This window comes from Sphaerodactylus townsendi, linkage group LG05 (assembly GCF_021028975.2).
Source record: "Sphaerodactylus townsendi isolate TG3544 linkage group LG05, MPM_Stown_v2.3, whole genome shotgun sequence".
Lineage (NCBI taxonomy): Eukaryota > Metazoa > Chordata > Lepidosauria > Squamata > Sphaerodactylidae > Sphaerodactylus > Sphaerodactylus townsendi.
Genome location: NC_059429.1, coordinates 26,632,715 through 26,651,050, shown reverse-complemented (window position 1 = coordinate 26,651,050; position 18,336 = coordinate 26,632,715). Strand labels below are relative to the sequence as shown.

Genomic DNA, 18,336 nt, shown 5'->3' with positions numbered 1-18,336 from the left:
CACTGTGTTCTTCCTGCATATATATTTAACTCATCCTGTGCCTCTGCAAATCATTTCATCTATTTCACTGCATGTGTGTGCATTACATGTGTGCAAAAGTTTTAGAGACCCTTCACACTATACTGTCATGATTGAACTGGGTATGTGTTTGTGATACATGCATTAGTAATTCCATTACAAATTCCTAATGTAAATAGTTCAGCTACTAAAATATACTGCGAAATGTCCCTAGCACTTTATCAAAATATTGCCTACCTGACTTTGAAAGCAGCAGAGTGGTCAGAATTGAAAACACCACATGATAAAGAGTACCTTCACCTTCCAGTGACTGTGGCACTGCTTCACTTAATCCTCTGCCATAAGGACTGCTGAACAGTTGCTTCCTAAAACAATGAGAAATCAAAATGCTGAAAATACCCTATTTACTTGAAAGGTAGATTACCTAAATTCACAGCCCTCAGATATGTTAAATACTCCCAAAATTATTACTGGACATAACTAGCTTTTATGCAAATGTAAGATCACTTTTATTTTATTTTCTGTCATATTGGCGGGGAGACCCTAGTCTTGCATTTGATTAGTATGAGATATGGCTGATGTACTGGTCTTTTAAGTAATCTTAGGATGGAATCCTATATTCCTAGCAGCAAGTCCCATTGATGGGACTTCCTTCTGGTAGACCTGCTAGGTATTCTCCTTTGAAGTCTGGTAATCTTATCACTATCTTCTTCCTACTGAGAATTCTGAAGGCTTCCACAGAAACACATGGGAAAAGCTGGAGGGGACTACAAAACCACTGGCCAACTTGTTTGTTTTATCAATGCTTATCTTGTCTCTCCTTTAGCAGCTAATTTTCTCTAATAGTTTGGAGCAAAAACAGCAAGATAATTAGGAGAGCTAAGATAAGAATAGTTAACTAATCAATAATAAACCAAGACGCCAGTGATTCCAGGGTCTAAACTATAAATTGGAGCAGCAAAATGGGGAAATAACTCCTCCCAAATAGCTGCTGTAGTAGTTAAGAGTGAATAACTGTAATCTGGATATCTGGGTTTGATTCCTCACTCCTCCACATGAAGCCTGTTGGGTGATCTTGGGCCAGTAAGCCCATGCTCAGGCAGGCAATGGCAAGCCACCTCTGTATGCCTCTTGCCTTGAAAACCGTATCAGGTCACCGTAAGTCAGTTGTGCCTTGATGGCATACAGACAGAATTCCCCCAGATCTGTTTCAGTATGGAAAATGGCTTGGGGGGAAGGAAAGAGCCTTTTCTCGCTTCATGGCAGCGTTGCATGCTTCTTTGGGTTCTCCTTTATTTTTAAAAGCCATTCAACAGAGCTGCTGTGTGATTGCAAGGAACCTGGACCCAATTTGTTAAAAAACAGAACATGTAGTTAGACTGTGTGATCTTCTCCATCATTCCCTGCATATCCAGCGAAGCATCAGAATTCTCAGTAATCAAAACCTGGCTTATGTACAGCTGTTCTTTAATACACTGAGTTAGCCAGACTCTCACTGCATACATATGATCAATCTGCAGTTTACAATCGTGTTCTAAATAAAGGACATCTCTCCTCCTCCTGTGATTCTAGCTAGTTATGCTTTATAGACAAGGGATTCATAATGAATACCAGGGTTAGTTCACTTGAGTTGCCCACTCTCCCAGTTTATGGACATCCTCCTGGAGCTTTCAGAGTCATCCTTGGTTTTCATCATCTGGAATAATTTTGTGTAATCTGCAAATTGTTCCGCTACACTACTCATCCTTAGTTCCAGATAATTTATGAGCAAATTAAACAGTTCCAGCCTCAATACCAACCCTTATGGGATCCTATTGCTTACTTCCCTCCATTGTGAAAACTGTCCATTAATACCTTTGCTTCCTGCCATATAACCAATTTTTAATCCACAAGAGAACCCACTTATTTCTCTATGTATGTAATAATTCTATTTTTGCTTACAGTTTCTACTAATTTGCTTGGGACAGACATTAAGCTAACTGGCCTGTAAGTTCCTGGTTCCACTCTGGACCCTTTAAAAAAAATGAGCGTAACATTTTCTGGTAAAACAGCTGAATTTAGTGATAAGCTACATAGACAGGTTAGTAGATCTTTGTCTTTCCGAACTAGTTTCCTGCACGTGTAGGGTCAGTTTTGTAACTGTCTCTTCCAAAGGTCATGATTTTGAGTGTCTTCTGGGGTAAGGTTCTTTGCCCGCAGGTCTTCATTGATTGTGTCCATCCACCGTTGTTTTGAGTCTGCCACGTGGGTGGCATCCGCCAGGTTTAAGGTGCAGGGCTGTCTTTGCTACGGATGTTTCCTCACAGTGCATGACGTGACCATACCACCTTACCCGTGCCTGCCTCATGTACTGGTCAATTGATGTTATTTTAAGTCTTTGCTGTATATCATCATTCAGCACGTGGTCAAACAGCATCAGGTTTAGCATCCATCGAAGCATCCTTATTTCCATGACATGAAGGGCTTAGTAGATCAACAATCTACTAAAAGTTCCCTAAGAACTTTTGGTGTATGCCTTTAAAACCTGTAGGAAGAGCTTTACCATGAATCAAGGAAAAGCAATTGCTTCTGAAGACTGATTTTGATATCACAGCCAGTGGTGGGATCCAAAAATTTTAATAACAGGTTCTGATGGTGGTGGGATTCAAACAGTGGCACCGCCGCACACACGCACCTCCAGTCCCTATTGGGCAGGGAGGTTGCTTTAGTAACCCCTTCTCGGCACTCAGAAAAAATTAGTAACCGGTGAGAACTGGCTGGATCCCACCTCTGATCACAGCCCACTATGTACTTGGAACTTCTCCAGTGAAGTCCCCATAGACATAAACAGGAGTCAAGAAACATTGTGGCACTGAGGACCCTTCTGCACATGCAGAATAATGCACTTTCAATCCACTTTCACAATTGTTTGCAAGTGATTTTGCTATTCCACACAGTAAAATCCTGCTGCAAAGTGGATTGAAAGTGCATTATTCTGCATGTGCAGAAGGGGCCTGAGTCTGGCTTCAGAGAAAAGTGGTTTAAACTCTCTATATAAATGTCAGTGACATGCGAGCAATGTAATTTCCAGGTGGGTCTTATTAAATTTCTTTGTTAAATGTTTTTGTTGAAATTTTCTGCGCACATGCAAGTACTGCCATTTATCTTTTCTTCCAAAAACAAATCTGAGGGCATTTCCCCACTCACCACAACTCCCCCTATGCCGCGCGCTGCTCTCAGCACGCTTCATTTCTGGCGCACGCCCAGGCGTCCCCACGACTGCACGGTCATCAAAAGGCGCTGTTTACAAGAGCGCCAGGAATGACGAGCGCTGAGGGGGCGTGACAGCGGCAGCGTTGGGGTGGCTGCGTTGTCGCTGCCCGTCGTGGGGAGTGCCAGGGGACCCCGCACTACTTGAGGAGAGTAGCACGGGGCTTAAGGTAAGTGGGGAAAGGCCCTCAGGGAGTTAATCAATGGAGTTAAGGCTGGAGTAACTCCACATAGGATTACACTGTGCAGCTCCGATCCTATGCACTTGACTGTGAATAAGCAACACTGAACATTCGCTTCTGAGTAAACAGGTTTGCACTGTTGATCATAAACAGGAATGTAGCACTACATTGCATGTTTATCGGATAGCAAATCCCATTTTGCCCAAATGCACTTACTTCCAAGTAAGCGTATTCAAAGCTAAGCAGAATGAGCCTACGCAAAGTTAGACTCGCCTCAAACACATAAATATATAATTGGACTGCAGCTTCTCTACTTTTGGATTGCAATAATAATAATAAAGCTTGTGCCAATCGGTTACGCGAGAGAGTGAACAGAGAATAGCTGGGCCCTCTCGGTTGCCAGGCAACCAATCCCCTGCGCCTCGGGCGCCTGCGCGTGACTTTCCACCTTTTTCCCCGTAAGGCGCACAGAAACATAGAGGCGCACGCGTTGTCTGTAGTGCGTGTCAATAAAGCTTCAACAAGAAGGAGGAGTTCTCTTTCTCCCCGCCCCTTTTGTTTTCGAGGGGCGGAGGGAGACAGTCAGGAACCAATCAGATTCCTCGCATAAGGCTCTTCCATGGTGGTGGAGGCGGATGAAGAGGATTTTTTTATTGTGGTTGTTGAAACTTTATTGTTCCGCTTGACGGACAGCGTCCGTGCTAGGGGGAAACGATGCGCTAACTGGAAAAACGGAGGCGATTCAGGTCGGCCTCGGTATGTCAGGCAGCCGCCCGCCGCCGCCGCACCACCCTGCGACCGGGCCGGGCGCCACGGGGCCTCCCGGGGCCTCCTCCTCCTCCGCCGCGGCTGCTTCCTCGGTCACCACGTCGGCCTCTTCAGCCACCGCCGCGGCTCCGGGCTCCTCCTCCTCCGCCGGGCTGGGGGTCCCCGCGCGGCCCGTGCTGGTGGCGGCCGCCGTCTCCGGCTCTTCCAGTGGCGGCCTGTCGCGTTTGGCGGGGACGGGTCGCGCCGGGCCGGGGAGCGGCGCCAGCGGAGGGAGCGGCGGCAGCAGCAGGAAGAGGCCGTTGCTCACGCCGCTTTGCAATGGGCTCCTCAACTCCTACGAGGACAAAAGCAACGATTTCGTGTGGTGAGTGGCGGCGGGCGAGGGGAGGGAAGGGAAGGCCGGCCCCGGGGCCGCGCGGGGGGGGGGGGGGGGTGCAAATGGATAAGGCGCCGAGGGGAGGCTGTAGAGATCCTCAACCTCTCGGTGCGCTTCCCAGAAATCTTTTAGTACACTCCACAACGCAGGGTGCTCCTATAACTCTTGTGATTGCAACAGCAAGTATTGCCAGGTTTAGCCCATCCCCCCATTCCCCTTGCACGGGGTGGTGCGAATTTGAAGTAGGAGTCCATCTAGTCCTAAAGTTGGAAGGGGCTGTACAAGCCCCCCAGACCAACTCTCTGCTCAATGCAGGATCATTGGAACATCCCAGATAAGCCTTTGTCAAGCTGCTGCTTAAAGACTGCCAGTCAGGGGTGCTCATCCCCCCTTCCCAGCAGCTAATTCCGCTGTTGCACAACTTTTGCTGTAAAGTCCCTCTCCATTTGGGACATGTCTGTCTGTAATTTAAACCCACTATTGCGAGTTCTGTTCTCTGCTGCCAACAGGAACTGTTGGAGTACTGTGTTCAGTTCTGGTCTGGTCAAAAAGGATATTGCAGAGAAGGGCAACAAGGATGATTGAGGGACTGGAGCACCTTCCTTATGAGGAGAGGCTGCAGCTTTTGAGGCTCTTTAGTTTGGAGAGGAGACATCTGAGGGGGGATATGATTGAAGTCTATAAAATTATGCATGAGGTAGAAAATGTTGACAGGGAGAAATTTTTCTCTTTCTCACAATACTAGAACCAGGGGGCATTCATTGAAAATGCTGGGGGGAAGAATTAGGACTAATAAAAGGAAACACTTCTTCACGCAACGTGTGATTGGTGTTTGGAATATGCTGCCACAGGAGGTGGTGATGGGCACTAATCTGGATAGCTTTAAAAAGGGCTTGGACAGATTTATGGAGGAGAAGTTGATCTATGGCTACCAATCTTGATCCTCCTTGATCGGAGATTACAAATGCCTTAGCAGACCAGGTGCTCAGGAGCAGCAGCATCAGAAGGCCATTGCTTTCACATCCTGCATGTGAGCTCCCAAAGGCACCTGGTGGGTTCCTTTACACTCTTACCTGAAACTAGGTACTTAATATTGAAAATAGGGTGAGGGGGAATGAACTGAGGCTTCCTTATTGTGGGTTGCTTTGGAGCCCCTTAAGCTCAACTTGATAAATGCACTCTCAAAAATAAATCCTGTTACTTTCAGTGGGGAAAGTGTGAGAAAGTGTGCAGATGATTGCAGCACTAGTGATTACATTGAGTTAAGATCTGAACTGGGGATTGTGTAGCTCATTCTCCTAGAGAGCTAGTTTGCATGTACTTGTCCTAATGACTGTCAGCTGCATGTGCCAACCAAAGTTGATTACAACTTGTGTATGGCTTTGATGTGCAAGTTAATACCTCTGTGGTGTTAACTCTGTGATTGGTCACTCACACTTGCTACTTAATGGATCCTGTAGTTATTAAGTGATGAACGTGTGTTTGGCTACTAGTTTTTTTCCGGGGGAGGGCGGTATAAAAATGCAATAATAAATAAAAATAAATAAATTAAAAAGCTATTGGGGAGAAAGAAAAATAGGAGAAGCATAACCATGAGCATTGGTGGGTTCGAGTTATTTGCACTTCTCTGGTGTATATCTCCAAATTGGAGAGTGTGACCACTTCTTGTTGGACTCCATTTTATATTTTGAAGAAGTATGCAAACTTTCTCATCCATATTTGTTAAAAATATGCTGTCTGTGTCGTAGTTGGTTTTAAAAACATCTGCATGGCAATTCTAGGGACTTGGCTGCTCTCTGCTGATCTGAGCATAGAAGCTGATCGGAGCATATAGCTGATTTGAGCTATAAAGCATGCTTCTTTGAACAAGTATACATGTTCAAAAAAGCGTAATTCAAAAACTACATATTTCTTGTATTTAGAAGGAAAACAAAATGATATAGCAAACTTGTATGGCTGATGGAAATAAACACAGTACAATATGAGAGATATCTGTTTCAGTGGGCAGTCAATATGGCTGATTCTCAATGCTGCAAAGACTGTGGATACTTAAATCCAGAGATTGGAGTCATGAACTGACAAGATAAGATCTGTTCTGTCCCAGATATGCAGGAAAGCCTGAAAATCTAAACAACAACAAAGGGTGGTTAAATCCCCCCAAATAATAGAAGCAGCACCTGAGGCACGCTTTAAAGCTGATGCAGTTTTAATAATCAAATAACCTCACTAGCTGTTGATAGGTATTGCCAACTTTCAAGCCTTGGTTTCTGTCAGTAAATGGCAGGGGGACTGAATATGGCACTTTCCATGTCTATTTTGTTGCTTGAGGGAGAATTTATTGGGGTCAGGGCCAGGGGCAATCACTGAGTAACTTCATACAACATGATTTGTATGGCTCGCCCAGGCCCTGCTACTTACTTGTGTTCAACAGCAGCTACTCCATGAAAGTCAGTGTCTATGGTTAGAGTCACACTGGGATCTGGGAGACCCAGGTTTGAATCCCCACTTTGTTGTGGAAACTCACTTAATGACTTTGGGCCAGTTACACATTCTACTCCTAGCGTGCTTCACAGGGTTGTTGTGATGGTAAAATGGGGAACAACAGAATGCTGTAAGATGCTTTGAGTTCCTTTGTGGAGAAAGGTGGGATATAAATGGAGTATACAAATGGTAAATATAACTGGAGATGGGGGTGTGGGTAGGTAAACTTCCAGGGGCTATCAGGAAGTGGCAAAGAGGAAATAGTGTGGGGAAGGAGATACAAGGGAAAGTGATGTGTCTCATGGAAGTCTTTGTAGGTTTCCCACTATGCTACTGGGCCCAGTATGGAGGCTTGCATTGCACAAATTAGCCAGAGCCAGAGGATAGAGGCTGCCAGGGGAGGGAAAGCGGGAAAGCTGAAGGTGGGGAGACTGAGAAAGGTAGACTGGTTTGTGGATGAGGAGGAGAGAGAAGGTTTTCAAGAAAGGAAAATGAGATTCCCCCTGCCAGCCCTTGCAGGTCTCCCACTTTTCCGTCGCTAATTCCGTAGTGCTCTACCAACTGTTACAGAACTTTATTCCACAGCACTATGTTGGCATCACCTTTTCCTGGGAATTCTACTCTAGTTCCTGTTTTTTGTTAGTCTTTTATATGGATGATGATGATGATAGTGACAGTAACCAGCGTTAGTGATTGTGTCTTTCAGAACTTGGAGGAGTGACAGTACAATTCAGATGCTTAAGTTGAGAATTTTGTGAATATCATCTTAATCGCATGTGGCAATTTCTTGGATTAACAGGAAACTTTCATCGATATTCTATGCAACAGAGTGCTGGAGTAGATGGAATTGCTGCCTCTGGCCCAGGCTTCCAGAACAAGCCTTTCCCCAGAACTCAGGTCTTCTCCTGGGGGCTAGTTTGACACTGAGGGTTTCCTGTATTCTAGGTTTGTCTGACTGCTATTGGAACCAATGTAGATTCCTCTTTAAATCCATATCTGTACCAACAAAGCAAGACATGGGGCATTATATCAATTATTCAGTCAGTGCGTTGTCGAAGACTTTCACAGCCGGACTCAACTGGTTGTGGTGGGCTTTCCAGGCTGTGTGGCCGTGATCTGGTAGATCTTGTTCCTAATGTTTTGCCTAATGTTTCTGAGAATTAACAAAACTTGGCTACCAGTACTTAAAAACACCAGAATCAAAGGCCAAAGGTATGCTAGGTCTATGGACAATGAACTCCACCCAGACACAGGATTTGCATTCACTAATACTGTTGCTGCTGCCGGGAATGCAAATGCAAATACGAATGTAAATGGACTGAAAACCCCACCCACAATACAATGCTGTCAACCACCCCTTTGCATAGCAAGTTCCACCCAAACACTTACTGATTGGTTCCCCACTCTGGGACATGGACAATATATACCCCACTAAACATTCCCTTCTCACCGGATACAGTGTGTAACATAGTTCTCTCTGTGATACATCTCTGAAGATGCCAGCCACAGATGCAGGCGAAACATTAGGAACAAGATCTACCAGCCCACGGCCACACAGCCTGGAAAGTCCACAACAACCAGTATTCAGTCAATGTTTAGATACAAAATCAGCTCCAAAAATAAAATTTAAAAGATAGTAGTAAAAACGTTCAGTATATACAACAGGGCAGTATATACAACAGGGATCCTGCACCCATTCTTCTTGTAGTCTTTCCCTCTTCAAACATTTTTTCCAGCTAGTCTCCCTTCTAGTATTGGAGCCCAGATGAAGGAAAAGTGACATTGGGGAAAAGATTGCAGCCACATATGTCACAGGTAGGAGAGTTTAACCCCCTTCCACCTGTATGACTGTTCTACTCCAAAAATGTCCTTCCCTAAATTTATGCAAGGTGAACCTGCCAGTGTCAGGTCTGATGTGGTCCTTTGGGATTCTTGTGATGGAGCAGGGTGAAACATGTAATAGCTTTTAAGATAAGGGGTATCAATGGAGTATTATGTTAATACTGCTCTGTTAGTACATACAGAGTGGTAAAAGTGGTGACAAATATTTTCAGCTGTGGGGCACTAAGACACTGACATCTGTGCCCAGTCGGGGGGGGGGAATCCCCTTCTGGAGCTGGATGGTTGGGCGCCAGCAGAGTGCCCATTCCATGGGTGCAAGGGGCCAATGGGCCAATGGAGGGTGGCTGGGTGCTGCACAGCACCTGACCTGGAATCGTCCTCAGTTGCCCAGACCCGTTAGCACAAAATGCTGCACTGGCATGACTGGGGGCGTTCTAGGACTGGGGCCAACCTTAGTTGGCCTCCAGAGCCCAGTCTGCCTCAGTGCGACAGCAAAGTCACTGGCAGAGATAACCACGATTTTTGTGGCGTATCTGTATTCCCCTATGGGGGATTTTAAGGTGAGTGGGGTTTTTTTATGTTGGAGCAGGCAGGGCCGCACAAAAGTGACAATGCCCCTGCCGTCCCATTAGCTCTGCAAATAGCTTCTTCATGAAGATGGTTATTCTTCTCCTTCAAGGAGGTGAAAGCAAAAGTAACCTGCCATGCCCTTTTCTGTTGACACAGCTAGGTGAACACGGCTGGACTGGTTGAACTTGTTTCCCTTTTCTATCTCTCCTTCCCGGCTAAAAGGACCAGGACGGAAAGGAGAAAAGAATAGCTGGTTCCTTTGCATTGCCTAGCCATGAGGGAGGTTCAGAACACAGCTCTCTCAGTCAAGATTTTGTAGGGAGGTTATTTGCAAGACTTGATTTTTCCTTTTCTGCCAGTGGAAAAATGGGAGGCTTCATGTGGCGATTCCACGTATTCTTTGGAGGCAGTTTTTACTCATCCCAGGTGAATGGCTATTTTAAAGTCCGGGTTGTGTATACAGAGGGCTGGATCTGGGTCTGATAAGATTACCTTGGAGTGTCAGTGCCGCCTTTATTTATTTATTTATTTATTTATTTATTTATTTATTTATTTATTTATTTATTTATAATTGGTTTTATATACCGCCCCTCCCCCGAAGGGCTCTGGGCGGTGAACAACACAATAAAACAATAGTTACAATAAAACCCCCATTAAAACAACAATCAATAATATTATATTGGCATCCAATCATAAAAAACAGAACTTCATAGATCCACCCTGGAAAATAAAACAGGAGAAGCAGAGAACCCAGGAATGTAAAGAAAAGGAGGGGGAAAGGGAGAGACATCAGCTGACCCGGCCCCTCCAAACGCCGTGGAACAATTCAGGTCTTACAGGCCCTGGCGGAATCCTCTCCAAGATCCCGCGAGGGCCCGGATAGTTGGTGGTGGTGGAAGCGATGGTTCCACCAGGCAGGGGCCAGGGCTGTAAAAGCCCTGGCCCGAGTAGAGGCCAGCCGCATCATCGAGGGGCCAGGGACCACCAGTAAATTGGCTTCTAACGAACATAGAGGCCGTGTAGGGACATATGGGATAAGACGGTCCCGAAGGTATGAAGGTCCCAGGCCGCGTAAGGCCTTAAAGGTAAGCACCCATACCTTATGAATGATTCGGAACTCAACTGGAAGCCAGTGCAGGCGGCGCAGCACAGGTTGGATATGTTCTCTAAAGGCCTTGTTAAACTAGTACCGTATATACTCGCGTTTTTGTGCTGAAAAAGCCCTCCTCGGCTTATACGCGAGCCACCCGCCGCCGCCCATCATTCCCCTCACTCACCCACTCGTCTTTTTCTTTTCCTTTTCCCTGCTGGCTCTGAAGGCTTGGCTCCAGGGAAACTGACGCTTGGGCAGGGTGTCTATCATTCTCTTAAAAGGGCAATACTCCAAAGATTGCTTAAGCAAGGAAGATTGCAACCAAGGAAACGCCAGAGCAGCCAAGGGCTGGGGCTGCTGTGGGGATCCGGGAGGCGGCGGGGGGAGTGATCTGGTGGGGACCAGGCACCCTGGCTCTTCCCTGCCCCCTCCTGCTCTGGTGTTTCCTTGCTTGCAAGCAAGGAAACTCCAAAAGCAGGTGAATGCTCTGTCTGGCGTTTGCAAGCAAGGAAACGCCAGAGCAGCCAAGGGGAGCCAAGGCTGCTGTGGGGATCCAGGAGGAGGCGGGGGTGGGAGCAATCCAGTGGGGAGCGGGTGCCCCGGCTCTTCCCTCCCCCCACCTGCTTTGGAGTTACCACCCTAGGCTTATACACAAGTCAATAAGTTTTCCTAGTTTTTGGTGGTAAAATTAGGTGCCTCAGCTTATACACGGGTCGGCTTATACACGAGTGTATACGGTAAGTGGGCAAGGAAGGTACACAGCACTGTTTGTGATGGGTTCCAAGCTTTAGTAGGACTGGTTGCTGTGAGCTTTCCAGGATGTGTGGCCGTGGTCTAGTAGTTTTTGCTCCTAACGTGTAACTGGCATCTGTAACTGGCATCTTTGGAGGTATGTCACTTTAAGATGTCTTTCTTTCCATAGAACTCTTTCTGTGCCACAGAGAGAGGGACACATACCTCTGAAGATTGTGGCCATAGATGTGGAAGAAACATTAGGAACAAAAACTACCAAACCGTGGCCACACAGCCTGGAAAACCCGTGACAGTCACTTGATTTGGCTGTGAAAGCTTTCAACAATGCATTCAGTAGGACTGCTTGGGGCCACCATAGAGGTAGAAGCAGTGATAGATTCCAATTCTAGGACCTTTTTTAGAAAGCTGGCAATTCCGTTGTGGTGGCACAGTTAACATGAGAATACAGATTCCAGAAGTGAGGAGCAGAGGCTTTGGTAACTTTTCCATTTGACTTGGAGATTGCATTGGAAAACTTGTAGCTTTTAATCTGTTGAATTTATTCTAAACTGTTTCATGTGTGATTATTTTGATTCTATTGTTTGTTCACTGGGTGAAGTTTCACAGTTTCTAATTGCAACACAACAACCTTTATTAGGCATTTAAAAATAGGCTCTAGAGTGTTACCAGACATTTACAAAGTACAAATAATTTCTAATTGATACAGATTAAAAGCCCTTGCAGGGCCAGTTGGCAATTGACACAGTTCTTAGCTGCTGTTGATTTCATTCCCTCTTCTCACCCTTCCTTCATAAATAAAGCTGGCACTTATTAGCCACTATATTTAAGAGAATTTTTCTTTTCTTTTTTTGCAGCCCCATCTGCTTTGAAATGATTGAAGAAGCATATATGACAAAATGTGGGCACAGCTTCTGGTAAGATTTATTGACCAATCTGTCTTAATTTTATTTATACATTTTCTCCTGTTGGGAGGCATTTGCTGAGGTTGGGTTCTTGGCCTGACCCAGCAGGTAGAGTTGATTCTGAGTAAGGGGATGGAATGACACACGTACTTTTAAAAATCCCAAGGATGCACATGCCTATATGGATCCAAACACTTGTGCTAGAATCTGCTGCTGAGACTGCTTTGTAGCTAGAATTTCTTATGGTTCTTAGTGCAAGCATGTTAGTATTTCTTCCTTCCATGAGAATACCAATTTTAGCAAATGATATGAGCAGCTGTTGCTCAGTCCATGTTCTTTCTTATGCCTCTCTAGCATTAATGCCATGCTTGCTTGTTTTTGCATTCAGGTTCATCTTTTCTGCACAGGCAATTCTGCCTTATAAGAGTGCTGAGATGGTCTTTGCATGTTTCATAATGCAAGGGGAAATGTGACTCAAGCTTCCTGTTCTGTGTATTTTCTGGAATGTAAAAAAAGTTGAATTCGTGCATTTCCATCACTGATCAACTGTGCACTGTGCTCCTGCTTCAGGTGTTTCCACAGCTAACTGCAGAGGGTGGTGCAAAATTGAGTCTTAGATGTTTATAATCGTAAACCTAGAACTGGATACTCTTTTGGGTTTTGCGTCTCTTTCACCATCATCCCTTGCAATGTCTGTAGCCGTACATGAATGCTGCCTCTTGAACTGTCTTACTGTCATTTGTGTTTTGCTCATCTTTGCGCATCTGACGTGATCATCTTGCTAATAACAGTTGTCTGTCTGAAGATGCTAATAAAAACAGTGGACTTTTCTGTATTCTTTGTCCTGAAGTTCCTGTTTTTTTCGTGTTCTTTTTAAAAATTCCATGGGTGTTTTACTTCCTGTAGTGGACAATTTGATATAACACCCGTTTTTATGAAGAGTAAAAAGCTGCAGCATAAATCAGCTGGGAAGTAAGCTACATTTAATCTTCTGCTATACTGAATCGATCACCAAAGGGAGCAAAACACATGTGGAACTTAAAAAAAATACTGAAGAAACAGGAACTCTGAGACAAGGAAAAAGCTCAGTTTTACAACCCTGATTATTGAGGGACTCTGTTTTTTCCAACTCCAGATGTAACATTAGCGTTTTGGTTAAAGTAAGGTAAATAAAGAAACAGTGGGTGATAATATAGTCCTTCTAAAAGTGAACCTTTGTGTCTTTCATCCCATGCAGTTTTGCAGGAATGCCCAGAGTTCTCATTTATCATCTTTGAGTGATCTCTGAGCCTTTAACTGAAAGTCTAGAGAGGTGGCCTTTTGGTTCTTGTGTGTTGTATGAGCCAGGTGTACACTTGTGGTCTTTGCATTAGTTGCAGCCACTTTGTGACATTGATGTAAGAGTTCATTTCAAAAATACATTTAATTATCACCAACAATATTTTTACGATGATAAATAACCATCAAAGGTACAGCCTGGGAATATGCCAAAGCCTACTTTGTCTTTTGCTGCTGTATATTGTTATGATCCTCTTCAAGACACATCGGCTTGAAAAAGTGATTATTATTCCCTGTGTGTCTTTCCTGACAAAGCCTCAATGCTCATGAAGAAGGAAGCTTTTTTGGCCTTTCATTACTTGCACGTACAAAGTAGCTGCAACTATAGTTTTTGGTATTCCTGTAAGCAATCAGTGTTGGCTACTGCTCTTTAATCTTTTCTTCTGTGTTAATTTGCATTTCCTTAACCTCTAGGCCCAGAACAGACCTGTCTGTTTTGTTGACTCGCAGTCCTGCTCTACCCTTTACATAAAGTAATAAAATAAACTAACAGAATATGAAGAGTACCTTAACTGATGGCTCTTTTAGCTTCTAAACAGTTACAGAAATAGCTGTGTTCTACATTGTGTTTCTCATGGCTGTGCTTGATTTTTTTTCTTTAACAGTTATAAGTGTATTCATCAAAGCTTGGAGGACAACAACAGATGTCCGAAATGTAATTATGTTGTGGATAACATTGACCATCTTTACCCCAACTTCCTAGGTAACTTTTTATGTTTATTAGTAACGTAGGCTTGGAAAAAAAATTCTGTGTGATCTTCTTTGACATGCAGATCTAATATCACCTGAATGTCTGGTTCCTTATTTTGTAGGTGGTTGTGCTGGAAGGCTTTTGCCAATTCAACTGTTCTAGGGAGAGTTGACAAGTTGGGTGACTAAGGAAGTGTTGTATGGCAGGTGTGAGTTCCTTTAGGTACTGTCAAGGAAAAATGCAATGCTGCTGAAATAAAGAGGCTGATTTTAGTTTAGTAATGGAGGGGACAATTGTTTCGGTCAGTTAAATCCCCAATGTTAACATTACCTTCTTTGCAAATCTGGAAGTATTGTTGATGAATCTATAGTGGCTCAGAGGTTGTGATAAAGATAAATTTGAGGCAGTGACTGACTTTATAATGCTAAGCGTCAATGTCTTCAAGCTATGATTCGTTTAGTCCAGGGGTCTGCAACCCGCAGCTCCAGAGCCGCATGTGGCTCTTTCAGCCTTATACTGCGGCTCCGTGTGGCCTGGAGGTCGGAAGGTAGCGTGGGCTTGTCCCTCCAGCTCTCCAGAGCACTGCTGGAAGGAATGGTGAATGGAGGGGCTGAACCGGAGGTGGTTCTGTGCGTGAGGGCGCCGCTTTTCGCGTCCCCTCCACTCACCTCTCCTTCCAGTGCTGCTCTCGAGGGCTGGAGTGACACGCCCATGCTGCCCTCTGACCCATGGAGGTCAGAGGGTAGTGTGGGCGTGTCCCTCCAGAGCAGCCGCCATCCCCCCCCCCACCATCCCTGCAGCCACCATCCCCCTCTGCCCTATGGAGCAGGTGGCTGCCTGCTCTGTCGGGCGGAGGGGGTTTCCCTGCCCAGCGCTGCTGCCTCCCACAGCGTGAGAGGTGGCAGCATCAGGCAGGCCGCAGACGCCATTCCCCCTCTGCCCCGTGGAGCAGGTGGGCAGAGGGGGTTTCCCTGCCCAGCACCGCTTCCTCCCTCAGTGTGAGAGGCGGCGACATCGGGCAGGCCGCAGATGCCATCCCTCCTCTGCCCCATGGAGCAGGCGGGCAGAGGGGGTTTCCCTGCCCAGCGCCGCTGCCTCCCGCAGCGTGAAAGGCGGCGGCACCAGGCAGGCCGCAGACACCATCCCCCCTCTGCCCCACAGAGCAGGCGGCTGCCTGCTCCATTGGGCAGAGGGGGTTTCCCTGCCCAGCACCTCCACCTCCCAGCACCTCCACCTGGAAGGAAAGGTGAGTGGAGGGGCCGAACTGGAGGCAGCCTCTCTGGCTCGGTAGATCTTCGGGGCTGTGGGTGGTAAAGGTTGCTGACCCCTGGTTTAGTCAGTGAGTCTTATGGGATGTTTACATGTTTGTTGTTGGCTGCCTTGTGTGCTGCTTCTTGCCTCTGAAATGCCTTACATGCCCTCTCTTCTTGCCAGCCTGCCATCTTCCTACTTTAGATCACCTCTAAAATGATCTAAAGGTGGGATAGGTAAGGTGTGAGCTAGGGTATGATAACCTTGCTTTGATCCATCTTGGCAGCCATTTAAATGGCTCTTTAGATCATCAACCATCAGCCATAACACAAGAGGTTGAAAATAACTTGAGACAATGAGCAGAAAGGGGTGTAGCTGCAGCACCTTCACCCCCTGCTCTTGTTTTTATTTTAAAAATAATATTGCACTTACCTGTAACTGTTGTTCATCGAGTTCATCTGAGCAGGCACGCATGGACCTGCACTGAAGACACAATGCTGAATGTTTATAACCTGCTTTGAAAAATGCTTAGGTCCGCTGAATACACTTGCAGACTAATAACCATAAAATAAAAAATAAACAATTAGGAATAAGAAAAAATAAAATATTGAAAGTTGAAAACATCTGCAAATGTGCATCTAGGAATTCCACATGGCTACATCTCATATGTATTTACAGCACGGTCCATAGATGCCGTTTGTTCAAACTTTACAGTGTTCATTGCGACTGCTGTTTTTATTTGTTTTGTGCTTTTTACACCTTCACCCTAGACTTAGTCATCTAATGTAGCATTTAAGACTCGTATCCTGTGCCTTGATTCCATTTGTATAGAGTTAGTCTCTGTCCCTGAGGTGGAACTCTGCTGTGCAATGTATGTCTGCATCTCTACACCAGAGTCTTTCGATGAAGTAAAAGTGTGTATTGCCAGAGGAATGTGTCCTACAATGGAGGACCTGCCTCCATGACAGATGAAGAATTACAGAAACGAGGGCTTGAGATCCCAACCTATGTATGCTTGGCAAGACTCATGTCATTGTTATTCTCTGTGTCACCTGTGTCAGAAGGCCCTACCAAAGACATTAGATCTCTCAGAGAAGTTCTTTCTGACTTTGGTTGCAAAACCACTTCTCATATTTCATGAAACAAGTTAAAATGGCAGTTGCAACGAACACACTGAAGTTTGAACAAACGGCATCTATAGACCGTGCTATAGGTACACATGAGATTTAGCCATGTAGAATCCCTAGGTGCATATTTGGAGATGTTTTCATCTTTCAATATTTTATTTTTTCTTATTCTTAATTGTTTCTCTTCTCTTTGATTTTATGGGTTATTAGCTTCTGTGTTTATTAAGCTGACCCAAGCATTTTTTTCAAAGCAGGTTATAAAACATTCATTGTGTCTTGAGTACAGGCCCATGCGTGCCTGCACACGTGACACTTGAGGAACTTCATCCACAGTTCCTTGATATCATTACTGACATTTGTATAGGTTAAAGTTATTCACTTTTCACCCAGTCCATGACAGAGTGCAGGCACAGACTGAGAATACTGCCTCATCAGCCTCTTTACTGAGAGGATTTGTCAAACAGGACATCTCTGTCCCCAAGCAAACCAAAGTCCATTTGCAGAAGAAGAGGAGTTTGGATTTATGCCCCACCTTTCTGTCCTGTAAGGAGACTCAAGGTGGCTTACAAACTCCTTTCCTTTCCTCTCCCCACACCTTGTGAAGTAGGTGAGACTGAGAGAGTTCCGAAGACCTGTGACTAGCCCAAGGTCACTCAGCAGGAATGTAGGAGTGCAGAAACACATCTGGTTCACCAAATAAGCCTCTCAGGTAGAGGAGTGGGATATCAAACCTCACTCTTCAGATTAGAATCCACGTGCTCTTAACCACTACACCATGCTGAAATTGATCTAGCCTCATTCAACAAGTGCAACATTGTTTTTTAAATAAAACAAGGGCAGGGGTGAAGGTGCTGCAGCGGACCCCTTTTTGCTCATTGTCTTAAGTTACTTTCAGCCTCTTGTGTTATGGCTGATGGTGATCATCTTAAGAGCCAATCAAATGGCTACCATGTCACCATTTTGGGAAGTGACTTGGCATGTGATAATTAATTCAGTAGAAAAAGGCCACTAAAACAAATATGGTTATTTACATATAACAAACAAACCATGAAACGGTTATGATATTAAAAGCAGTAATATCTTATAAGTGTCTTCACCATTACAGAAAGAATGCTGTGTAGAACCTAGAGAGCATCTGAAGTTTTCTCTCATGTCAGTAGTAGGGCAGTCTGTTTCAGTTGCATTTCCTTGTTGTGGCCACATTCTGTGTAACAGCACGCCATAGGATGATCTGTACAACACAGTCAGTTTGGTGACCTGATAGCTATAACCCTCAATTTAACAATTTTAATGTCTTCTTATACCTATCCTTTCAGTTTTTACCCCTTTTAGTATTTATACTTTTAAAATACGTTTTATCCTTTGTATACTATCCTTTATTCCATTTATCTTATGCTGGTCTATGACTGTAATAAAGATTTGATTGACTGAAACAGATTAATCTGGAAAGTGTACTGTTTAGCTGGCCTCCCAGTAACTGAATGTTGGCTATGCTGCAGGTCAGACTTCCCCAAACTGTGTGTGGACTTCAGGCAGCTGGAATATCTTTAGGCAGTCTAGTACAGGGGTCTGCCACCTGCAGCTCTCCAGATGTTCATGGACTACAAATCCCATCAGCCCCTGCCAGCATGAACATCTGGAGAGCCGCAGGTTGCAGACCCTTGGAACTCTTCAGCATATCCTGTTATCTTACCT

At 45.0% G+C, this 18,336-nt stretch overlaps 1 protein-coding gene across 2 annotated transcripts in view; it reads left to right on the top strand.

Moving 5' to 3' along the window:
- Positions 1-4,098: 4,098 nt before the first annotated feature.
- Positions 4,099-18,336, top strand: part of COP1 (COP1 E3 ubiquitin ligase) — a 181,474-nt gene continuing 167,236 nt past the window's right edge. For both annotated transcript variants that reach the window (XM_048497500.1, XM_048497499.1), the window contains exons 1-3: positions 4,099-4,581; positions 12,187-12,246; positions 14,178-14,275. In XM_048497500.1, the coding sequence (XP_048353457.1) occupies positions 4,208-4,581; positions 12,187-12,246; positions 14,178-14,275 (532 nt within the window). In that variant the 5' untranslated portion in view covers positions 4,099-4,207. The remainder of the gene's footprint in view (positions 4,582-12,186; positions 12,247-14,177; positions 14,276-18,336) is intronic.